Below are 11,403 nucleotides of genomic sequence, written 5' to 3'. Positions count from 1 at the left end.
ATTCATTCTTTTACCTCTTTTATTTAATTTGATTAATAAAATTCTTGGGGAAACTGAAAAGACTTATAAAATGTGTAAGCTTAGCAATTGATTATGTCTGTTCCTAAAACTTGTAGGAATTAAGTTGCCTATTACAAGTGGCTCTAACCAAGTGAGCGATTCCAGCGTTTGGCCACAAAAGCAAAAGTAAATCACTTTGTAATTCTGGTGAATAAATCTATGGAAAAGCTAACTTTTTATGCATACAAAACCAGGAATTGGTAGCTTCAATACTTTAATTTTTGGAAGCATTTAAGACTTGGATGAAGATAGTTCTTTTAGAGTTCACTTGTAGAAGCCTTCTTTCTATTTTGGTCACAAGATACACACAAATGTGGCAAAGACAATTTTCAATAGTTTACTTAACTTGTAGGTGAATATCACTTGTATTTTTCAAACAGAGGCTCTGTCATCATTAAAGCAATCTTTTGCTAAAATTCTTGTTACATTGAAACATTATGGAGATAATTGGAGTCTTTGTGCTGCAGATTACTTCTAAATGGACAAGTATATGCACTCCCCCTAGTTATTGGAATGTCAAGACTACAATTCTGTGTTGTGAGGATTCATCACAAAAAGGACTAGGTTTGGTTGTCAGCCTATCACAATCCATCTCCTTTATTCGGGTGGAGACCGACAATATGAGCAAGCTCATACAAGCATATCATGACACCAATAATCATATTGCCATTAGTGTAACTAATAAAGTTGTTGACATGTGAGCAGGAGGTCATGAGTTCGAGCAGTGGAAACATCCTCTTACAGAAATGCACGGTAAGACTGCGTACGATAGACCCTTATGGTCCGGCCCTTTCTCGGACCCCACGCATAACGGGAGCTTAGTGCACCGGGCTGTCCTTTTTAATCGTATTGCCATCTCAATGTGCAATCTTTGAAAGCTTGGTACCTTCCAGAAGCCTTGTTTCTATTATAGGAAAACTATTTTTTAGCCAAGAGACATGATAAAAATCTGGCTCTCCTTTTGAGTAGATTTGAAAATATGACTCCTCCACCAAAAAGAGAACATCCCACTTATTCAAATATTTGTCTGTCACACTTAAGAGGGACTCATTTTCCACATTCATCAGTAAACTAAAATCACTCCCTCCTGCTTTCAAACACCTCTCTCTTCTAGGCCTTTCATAATGTCATTTTGCACACAAATTTTTCCAGTTTTTCTCTTATTTCTTCTAAGTCATACACTTCAAGCTGTTCCAAGTATCATTCCACTAAATAGTTCTTGTACTGATAAATGTGGCAGCATTGTCCTAAAATATCCCTTTGGTTCAGGATTTGGTTGTGGACATCCTACATTTTCAAGATTCATAAAATGCACTTCTGGTGTACTTCAGTTTTCAACTGGCACTGGCATTTACACTATATCCACACTAGACTACACAACCAACACACTTATTTTAACTGACCCCTTTATGTCAACATGTTCATCAATGCAAAACTCAGGTAGTTTTACGTTGGATCGTTCGACTCCCTTCAGCATTATGAAAGAAAACATCTTTGTTTTACTAGGATGTTCTACAACATCAGCTGTATTTGATCCAAAACAAGATTTGTGTAATACCGGCTCGGGTTCAAATGTATGCAGAGGACTATATTCTTGTAAAGGAGTAACAGGAATTGGTTTAGAACCAAATGCTCCTATATCTACATGTTGTGTATATGATCCACCAGTTCCTATTGGTTCAGGTTATGGTTTAAACTTGCCTAGACTTCAGTGTTCTTCTTATTCGTCGATATATGGTTTTGGTGGTGATGAAGGAGATCCAATGAAATGGCAATATGGGATTTCTTTGCAGTATAATAATTCATATTATACTGATGATTCTTGTAAGAACTGTGAGGATAGTGGTGGAATTTGTGGCTTTTCTGGTTCAGATGAGTCTTTTGCTTGCATTTGTAGGAATGGTGTTAACACTACCATTAATTGCTTCGGACGAGGTTTGTTGAGAATTTTTACACTATCAATATTATTTAACCTGGTAGGGGTTGTTTGGTACAATAGTGGGATATTCCAAGGGCGGAGCTAGCCAATCTGAGTATGGATTTGGTCGAACCCGTCGCTTTGGTTCAATCCATGTAGTTGTCTTAAAAAATCCATTGAGCATGTATAAATTATTAATTTAGAACCCAATAACTTAAAAGGATTAGGACCCCGAACCCATAAGGTTCAAATCCTGGCTCCGCCTCTAGGATGTCTGATGGGATAACTAATCCTACTATTTTAGTGTAAAAATTATCCCGGGATTAGCTAATACCCCTAACCAAACATAGAAAAAGTTAATCCCAAACTTTATCCCGGGATTATTATTCTAATCCCATGTACCAAACGGCCCCTTAGGGATCGTTTGGTATAAGGGATAACTAATCCCTGCTTAAATTTGAGATGAGTTTGTCCCATGTTTGGTTGAGATAAAATCGGGGTATAACTAGTCCCCGGATTCGTTATACCGGGATTGTACTATTATTTCTATCCCTATGGGAGGTCGGGATAACAATCTCGGAATAACTAGTCCCGGGATAATTAATCCTTGGATAACTTGTTTTCCAACCAAACGATCCCTTATAAAGGGCTAACTGTCTGTCTTTTCAAATTACTAATTCTAATTACTGCGGATAGTTAGCTGGAATTACCTTTTAATATGATCCTGATAGTGTAAAAAGTTTTATATTGTCAGTGTATAGAAGTTAAACTCTTGTAATCTAAGACGACTAAAGTATATTGATGTGATCAGGATATGCTTGGAGTGGGACATGGAGATACAAAATTCAAACAGAAATTAGTATTGGAGGTAAAAGGCAATGCCTTTTTTCAGTTTCTTTTGTCTAACACTTTATACTTTTTGGACAAAAAGTCTTCTTTATTTGAAAACTTTTGCTACATTGTCGCCCTTTTACATTACTTTTTCTCTCCTAGAAATTAAAGCTTATCCTCACCCCCAAAAATGAGGAATTTTGGTAGGTGCTACTGAGTCAAAATTTTAAAGAAAAATAGCCGTGAAAACAGCCTCTTGCAGAAATGCAGGGTAAGGCTTCGTACGATAGGCCCTTGTGGTCCGGCCCTTCCCCCAATCCCGCGCATAGCGGGAACTTAATGCACCGGTCTGTCCTTATGGAAGAAATCAACACTCCCCAATACTCACATGTAGCATAATGTGTCTGCTACAAATTCCATGAACACATTTCAAGAAATGAACAATTTCTTTTTCTTTTGAATTTAACTTGAATACACTGATCAATGTACTGTATTTTAAACTGTTCTAGCAGGTAATCTCATTTTCTTTGGACAGTTAATAGTTACTTGAAGTTATCTTTTAATTTTCCAGTAAAGAACTTAAATCCTTTCTTTTCTGTTTTATTTTTGCAGGAATCTTATTATTTTGGATGATGCTTTTCATATAAGGTGGCAGGGATCTTGTTTTACATTCAGGAACATGAATGGAAGAGCAAACAGTCCATACATTCTATGAAATTTATGTCTACCAGGATTAGACTAAAATTTACTCAATCTTGATGAAAAGTTATTTCCGTGTGACCTATAGGTCGCGGGTTCGAGCCGTGAAATTAGCCACTAATATTTGTATTAGGGTAGACTGCCTACACCAGCCTACATCACACCCCTTAGGTGCGGCCCTTTCCCAAACCCTACGTGAATGCGGGATGGATCGTGCACTGGACTGCCCTTTTAATCTTGATCAAAAGCCAAAAAGTTTGGTTCTGAAAAATAGATGACTGTAGCTTTTTTATATGAATTACATGGCTGTTGGAGTTGTAACATTCAGTAAAATGACTTTTCACTCTTTTTCTCTATTTTGCCCATATTTGTTTTTACAAACTCCCTTTGGCGCTGCAATTGACCCAGGCACATAAGATTGTTCCAGTAAGGACTTGCACGTTTCAAGTCTTGCTACATTTCATTGTACTACTTAACTAATCAAACAAGAACTAACAATCAAACACAAATAAACGTTGAAGAGGCAAATGTGATTTCCCCACGCAGAGCACAATGTTTTCACAGCCTGTAAGAAAGCCTGGTTTCACAATATAGTTACTGGTAAAGAAAATCATAGGGTAAAAGCAAGAATGCTCAGCAGTTTTCTTTTTTCTTTATAACCGTGGTGTCAAGTCAGCTTTCGCACCTTGACTATCTCATCAGATACCTACTACTACAAGCACCGAGCAACTCTCTCTCTTTCTTTCTTTATAATGGTGGTGTCAGGTTAGCTTTCACACCTTGACTATCTCATCAGATAACTACTACTACAAGCACCGAGTAACTCTCTCTCTCTCTCTCATGAAAAGAAATCACCTAACATTTTTTGCCTCAAGAGATATTTGACTATTGATACGTGATTCAACAATTTTCCATAATGGACTATCAAGTCCAAAAGTTTTGCCTTAGATATGCCAAACGAGAGAAAAAGTTAACAAAACAATCTGAACAAACTAGACTCCAGAGTGAACTAAGTGCAATAAAATGGAAGAACAAGATACTACTGACCCTTCATGTTCGTTTCAACACTACATCATTTCAAGAAAGGATAGCCTGGTGCAAGTTTCCGCTATGCAGGGTACGGGCGATGGCCAGACCATATTGGGTCTTACTGCCTTACCTTGCATTATGCAAGAGGCTGTTTCTGCGGCCTGAACCGTGACCCTCTGGTCACATAGCAGCAATTTTTATCACTGCGCCTAGGCTCCCCTTCATCAACTCACGAAACGATCAAAAAATTAAAGACCCTTCTCAAGCATTGCCCTAACCCTCATCGGAAGTCCATAAAGCCGAATGAATCCTGCAGCATCAGCTTGATTGTAGATATCCCCACTCTCAAACGATGAGATATCTTGTCTGTACAAGCTATGTGGACTTTGACGACCAGTCACTGAAACTGATCCTTTGTATAGTTTGAGAGTAACTGAACCCGTTGTAGTCTTTGTAATATTCTCCATGAAAGCATCCATTGACTCGCGAAGTGGATCAAACCACCTGCCGGCATACACTAACTCAGCATATTTGAGGGCAAGAGAATCTTTGACTTGGATTGTTTCGCGATCAAGTGTAAGAGACTCGAGTTCCTGCACAGCTGTGAAGAGGATAGTTCCCCCGGGAGTTTCATACACTCCACGGCTCTTCATTCCAACAAGCCGATTTTCAACCATGTCTATTCGTCCAATTCCATGTCTCCCGCCAATTTCATTTAGCTCAGAAAGAAGAGTTGCAGGAGACAGCTCCTTCCCATTTACTGAAACAGGAATCCCAGCGACTATCCCAATGTTTACATACCTTCACAGTTAGAAACAGTTTTAAAACTGAGGAAACAAAATGCATTAGATCTTACTACTGCAATAAATGAGGGGGAAAAAATTCTTACTCAGGTTGATCAGGTGCATCTTGAGGATCAATTGACATCATGTACATATCCTTCATTGGCTCATTTGCAGGGTCCTCCAGAATATCCCCCTTCAATACCATATCAAAATGAGTTTTACGGGTATAATCGGCTATTCACGTAGCCTTACTTCAATATTTTTTTTTACAAAACTTACCTGAATAGGGTCAATGGGCGATCAAGAATGCCCATGGCCTTGGTTGGTGGGCTCCATTGCACTTTGGAGGGGTGCCCGTCTTAGTTCCGCCCAAGTGGCAGAGCCTACGTCATAATATTTTCTTAATGCTTGATGTTTTAGTTTCTTATTTCCTTGTTTACTAAGGAAATCGCTAAAAACTATTAAGAGCAGAGATTCAACTTTTTCGTGATTCTTTTACTAATCATGACATTCCTATACACATCCCAATTCAGATTGATACCCCTTAATAGTACTCTGTTTTACATAGTAAATAACTATTTGCTCACAGGAAGATGAGCTTATTCGTTTGGTCAAAATTCTTAGTGAAAAGAAAACAGTTGATATTGATACAAAATTCCAAATTTAGACAAGCAGAAAAAGAAAACAGGAAATGGTATCTGATAAAAAAGGAAAGAAGTTCCGAAACTTCTCAACTAAGTCAAGGATAAAGAACAATCTGCATACTAAATGAGTATATCAGAAGCAACATAAGTCCAAAACAAGCTAATATTACCTCATGACTAAGGTGCCACAAGTTTCTGTCTCTGCTATAGATGGATTTCTTTGTCACGGGAACTGGTACGTTGTGCTTCTTAGCATATTCAATAGCATCCTCTCTTCCTGTAATTTCCCATTCCCTCCATGGGGCAACAACACTGAGCTCAGGATTCAGCGCAAAGAATGTCAGCTCAAAACGGACCTGTAATGATAAAGAAGCATAATTGTCCCCTGGGCTCAGACAAATAGGTTTTAGACGAAGCTGAAGAATAGTGATCTGATCAATTGACATAGTAAAGTTAAAAAGAAGGTCCAGGATAATACCTGATCATTTCCCTTCCCCGTGCATCCATGAGAAACAGCATCAGCTCCGACCTCTCGGGCAACATCAACCATTGCCTGCAATTATCAGCTAAATTTCAGAGTCCAAAACTAAGTTAAGGCAACAAGAGAACCGATGAATGATCGATAAAAAGCGGACATTCATTTATCAATTGCTATATATCTGCTTCATAAATGGAATATGTGTATGTCAGTTCAGTGGACCAGCATATGAACATGAAAAGTTTGGCCCCATAGATTATACCTAGTGAAGATACCGTGCTGGTACTTTACTAGCAGGTTCATCTTTCTGGAAATGTAAAAGCTTGACGTACAAAACACATCTAATATGGGGAATAAAAGAAACTAGTAGCAGACATCTAAAGATCACAAGCAGACCAGAAGAAATTTTCATAACCAAACATAAATCATGAACAAATGAAAACGAGTGCATCAGACTTCCTGCAAATGAAGTTTTATCATTTCTCATGACCTTCTTATGTACTTAAGAATTTCGGTTGCTGATTTTGTTCTTCCATGAGAAGCTAGTCAGTAAAAACTGGGAAATTCTTCAGCCTCTTTGCCACAGAGGTTAACAAATTGTTCATTTCGCTGCAGTTCAGGCAATTATATAAAGGAAAGACCAACCTGAACTGCTTTAACGGACAGTTTTCAAGAAAATGCTACTGCAAGAGGAGGATCTGAGCAACATAGCTCACAGGCAAAAAATCTATTGCAAGAGGATCTGGAAGACAGCCATAGCTTTCTATAACCTTCTGCCAAAAGTAATGTTTCCTCTCATACAGTCAGGTCGCATTCTAAGAGGTGAACCAACCTGAATCCAACCAAATCTTGGGAATTCTCCGCATTTAATATCCTTGAGAAGTTGCTTCAGAGGTTATAATAACAAGCTTAGTCCAATTATTGGAATGATTCGACCCTAGAATCACGGATCAAGACCCTAGAGCTAAGAGCTGTACATTGTTCTCTCACAAGCTCTATTTTCACAGAATGAGCAGTTGTACCTGTGATTTTGTCTAATTGATGTGACTGTCCCCTTTTTCTGTTCTTTTTTATGCTTGTGTTTTATGACAAACTACCACTTAAAAAATGGAACTATGTAGGAGAAAGTATCTGTCACAAGACAACTTAGACTATTAACTTGGGTTACTATACAAACTAATTATGATTCTAAGATTTTGGAACTTATCCGCATAACCTGCTTTATGAGAGCAAAAGTACTCCACTATCCTTGGTTGGGCGCCAATAAAATGCAGTACTGACCAGAGGCCAAAAATGAGGTTAAGACAGACATGAGTTATCACTAAACTTGTGTTAGACCTCTACTTAGGTGGCAAACAAACATGAACTTCTCCAACTGAATAGATTTTCTCTCTTTTCCTGGGAAGGTGGGAGAGTGGTTCACGGAAGGGAAAATGACAACAAAGGTACAATTTAGTATTTAAGATACGGAGTTCACCTTAGCAATAACAGGGCGGGCCATTGATGTCCCAAGCAAGTATTTCCTTTCATAGATAGCACCAGCTCGTAGACAAGGAAATATGTAATCTTTCACAAATTCTTCTTTCAAGTCCTTCACTACTAATTGACAAGCTCCACTAGCCTTGGCCTTCGCTTCCAGACCATCCAATTCCTTAATTCCCTGAGAAAGAATTAATTGATCTCAGACATGGGTTCTTATAAAAAATAAACTTGTCTGTTTGACTGTTCCATTTTTATGCACAATACTTCTATAATTTATGCTGAACAAGAACAAAAAGAACTAATAGGTGATTAGGGAGAAAAGACATACTTGACCAACATCTGCAGTGAAACAGACAACTTCACAGCCATAGTTCTCCCTACAAAACGTAAGGATATTAAGAAATAGACGAATGGACGAATACGGACCATGCGACAAAATTGTTCACATATCCAGGAAACTTATTTTTTTATTTCGATCTAATAACAACAACAACTACACCTCAATCCCAACTAAGTTGGGGCGGCGATATGAATCGTCACTTCTTTCTTTAAGCTCAACTCATATCATCATCATTACCAAAATAAAATAAAAGTGAATTATGGATGTTTTATTTAACAGACTGGATTACTTGGATACCGTCCCAATCAACTATCAACGTTATCTTCTTGTTTTTTTTTAATAAGGTCAAACATAGCAGTTATCTTGAAGCTGAATTCGAGTTACTTTCACTGCGTAAAGACCTTTTTCATACATCAGAAAAATAGTATGTGTTCTTATATTTTGACAAGCCTTTCCGCTTTATCTACATGTACATCAGATACAAGGTAAACTGTGATTCCGCCTTGTAAAGCTGACATACAAGATGAATTTCTAGAAACTTTTTCCAGAACTAACAGCATACTGCTAAAAGACGTAATTTAAGTGGTCAACCGACATTTGAGGTTAGAGTGTCATCAATCAAATATTCCAACAGTGAGGGTTACATACAACAGAAGAAACATAGCCTAGGTCAACGATGTTGTAAAAGAAAATAGAATAAAACAGAAAGGAGCTACCTCAGCCAAGGCACAATAACTGAAGTGTCCAAGCCACCACTATAAGCTAGAACCACTTTGTTCAATTTTTTGCGCAGAGGCTTTTCCCCAACCGCGTTGGAACTAGTCGTCTCTTTGTCATTGGTCAAGACCGCCTGGATAGCTGCAATATTCAAGTAAATTTTTCATCATTATGCTATACACTGAAAATCAGCTACCTGAAGAGGTGCACAATGAACTTTTTTATAGATTTACACATAAAATCTCATGACTAAATTTGACATCATACTCTGTGGTTTCTGCAAAATAGATCAACTTTCTATATCATTCAAAGGTGTCTAGCAATATCAAAAATTGTAGAAAGCAGGTGGAGGACATGACATGAGCACTTTTTAAATATGAAAAGAGAGTGTGCGTGTGTGTATATATAGTGGCCTCAATTTTGGCATTATGTAAAATGTCTTCCAAGAAAACCATCTTTCTTGATTATCCAATATTTGGTCGCTGAAAGTTTTGAAAATATTCTTTAAGAGGAAAAAAACAGCGTAAGTCCACTAAGGTAAGTAACTTTCCACTCAAATCCTAGTCGTTATTGTTGCTCCTACTAACATGTGTACATTTCTCTACTCCACTTATTATCAACGAACGCCATACCCACACAGCCATGCCCCCACCCTCAACCTCCATCACCACATTCCAACAACTTTAGACAGAAGCATTCAAGTGCTAATGTAGAACATAGACCAATGCGTTATTACCAAAGTTACATACACGAGTACCTGTTTTAGCAGGACATTCATGAATGGGAAAAGGCTTGTGCTTGGTTGATATGATATGATATGACATTTCATACAGAACTAAACTCTTTCCATAATCACAAAAACATGTGTATTCCTCTATAAAAGATTAGATTTTTCTCAACGAATAGTGTTTCTGAATAGCAGTAATTTAAGGTCCTTTTAGTTCCAACTCAAAACCCACTCTCAAAATATCATTGAGCCTCTTCAGAAACACAAAGCATTAAAATTTGTGCAAGAAATCCGACCATCTTACCCAAAACCTTAAGGCAATCATTTAACACAAAATATTACAAACGCTTGAGCTAACACAATAAAAAGAATCAAACTCGCATGTGAATGGACATGTTCCAGACCAATATAATCAATCAAAAAAAAACCAAATAAAAGCTAGTAAAACTACCATGAGTGGCACAAGGCGAAGCAAAGCTAGAACGGGTATGAGCAATTGCAAGACCATTAAATTCACTAGCTTTTACACCAAACTGCAATAACCGAGAATATTATAAATTAAAAAAAAACCATCAGTAAAAATTTCAGCTAAAAAACATTAAAAATAAATATAAAGGGTATCAATCAAGAAACCAACCTCTTGTAAAGAATCCAACTTTTTAGAGCAGCAAAGCCTGTCTTGAATCCGAGCTGAACCTGCATTTACAAAAGGGTAATTAAAAATAGCTTCAAAATCCAATCTTTATAAGGTTTAAAACCATTTCGTAATAACACAAACGCCCAAAAAGAAGTGAATACGAATACTTTTTATGGAGCCCCGAAAGAGAAGATTCACTGAAGAAATCGCTTGAGCTTGAGCCATCTCAGTAAAATCAGTTTACAAATTGATAAGCAGTAAACAGCAGAGGCAGAGAAAGACGCTGAAGAACAATGTAAGGGAAAAACAGCGAATAAGCAAAGAGTAGGTTTCGTTTAGGAGTGTTACACTTGGAAAAATACCCCTCAATATTAAATAATTTAATTTATTGATGTTAAATAATTTTTATTGGTTTTCTGTTAACAATAAAACCAAAAAAGAATATACAGAGACAAAATTTTCTAACTGTAAAGTAATGGTCCCTTTTTATTAAAGAAGAATAGTCCAGAATAAAAGAAAGGGGGGCCTATATGAAAATTTAATGTATTTGCAAAGTTGCACGTGTATAAGAGATGGGGTTTTAGGGTTTTAGTTTTTTTTTTTTAAAAAACTATTTATGAGGAGGGTTTTAGGCCTCATTTGTTTGCACTAATCTTAATCCCTAAATCCTAATTATTCTGATCGCAAATATTAAGTACATTTTAAGTCTTAATCTTGATTATGCAAATCCTAATCATTAAGTATATTTGTTTGTTTTATTTCACAACCACTTAGGGGGTCTAAATAGGTTTGAACGATTACGATCTATAATAAATATTTACTTTCATCAAGATGCTATCATCCACATTCACTACTTCCCATCATACTCAATGTCACGGGCCTAATTCTTGTCCGCCATAATCAGCTTGCGCGGCAGCCAGGCCTCACGCCCAACTTCAGCCTTCTCACAACACTTAGCCAAAATTACATCAACTTTGGACTTAGAATATTTTTAGGCAACCCATTTTCGCCTTGCCTTGGCGTCATTGCCTCATGCCTTGATGCCTTTGTAATGCC

The 11,403-nt window shown here is 37.3% G+C and overlaps 2 protein-coding genes across 2 annotated transcripts; one reads left to right on the top strand and one right to left on the bottom strand.

The window, feature by feature from the left end:
- On the top strand, nt 500-3,862 carry LOC109226896 (wall-associated receptor kinase 3-like). Its single transcript, XM_019391797.1, has 3 exons — nt 500-1,995; nt 2,790-2,846; nt 3,422-3,862. The coding sequence occupies exons 1-3, from the start codon at nt 1,185-1,187 to the stop codon at nt 3,454-3,456; spliced, it is 903 nt and encodes a 300-aa protein (XP_019247342.1). The 5' UTR covers nt 500-1,184; the 3' UTR covers nt 3,457-3,862.
- Nucleotides 4,408-10,705, bottom strand: LOC109226895 (argininosuccinate synthase, chloroplastic). The gene is made up of 10 exons (XM_019391796.1): nt 10,515-10,705; nt 10,348-10,406; nt 10,162-10,243; nt 8,983-9,124; nt 8,255-8,303; nt 7,922-8,104; nt 6,445-6,519; nt 6,137-6,322; nt 5,427-5,515; nt 4,408-5,338 (listed from the first exon to the last, which is right to left on the bottom strand). Exons 1-10 carry the CDS (start codon nt 10,570-10,572, stop codon nt 4,786-4,788), a joined length of 1,476 nt encoding a protein of 491 aa, XP_019247341.1. The 5' UTR covers nt 10,573-10,705; the 3' UTR covers nt 4,408-4,785.

The sequence above is a fragment of the Nicotiana attenuata genome, chromosome 6 (genome assembly GCF_001879085.1).
Source record: "Nicotiana attenuata strain UT chromosome 6, NIATTr2, whole genome shotgun sequence".
Classification (NCBI taxonomy): domain Eukaryota; kingdom Viridiplantae; phylum Streptophyta; class Magnoliopsida; order Solanales; family Solanaceae; genus Nicotiana; species Nicotiana attenuata.
This window is presented reverse-complemented; position numbering and strand designations above follow the sequence as displayed.

What these genes read in the sequence shown, in the direction of transcription:
- LOC109226896 (XM_019391797.1), top strand. Translation starts at nt 1,185, where the DNA reads ATGTCATTTTGCACACAAATTTTTCCAGTTTTTCTCTTATTTCTTCTA. An exon ending in CATTAATTGCTTCGGACGAG is followed by an intron (nt 1,996 to 2,789) that starts GTTTGTTGAGAA and finishes TGATGTGATCAG; the next exon opens with GATATGCTTGGAGTGGGACA. An exon ending in AACAGAAATTAGTATTGGAG is followed by an intron (nt 2,847 to 3,421) that starts GTAAAAGGCAAT and finishes TTATTTTTGCAG; the next exon opens with GAATCTTATTATTTTGGATG.
- LOC109226895 (XM_019391796.1), bottom strand. Translation starts at nt 10,572, where the DNA reads ATGGCTCAAGCTCAAGCGATTTCTTCAGTGAATCTTCTCTTTCGGGGC. An exon ending in TCACTGCAGATGTTGGTCAA is followed by an intron (nt 8,105 to 8,254) that starts GTATGTCTTTTC and finishes ATTCTTTCTCAG; the next exon opens with GGAATTAAGGAATTGGATGG. An exon ending in TGTGGCACCTTAGTCATGAG is followed by an intron (nt 5,516 to 6,136) that starts GTAATATTAGCT and finishes ATGGTATTGAAG; the next exon opens with GGGGATATTCTGGAGGACCC.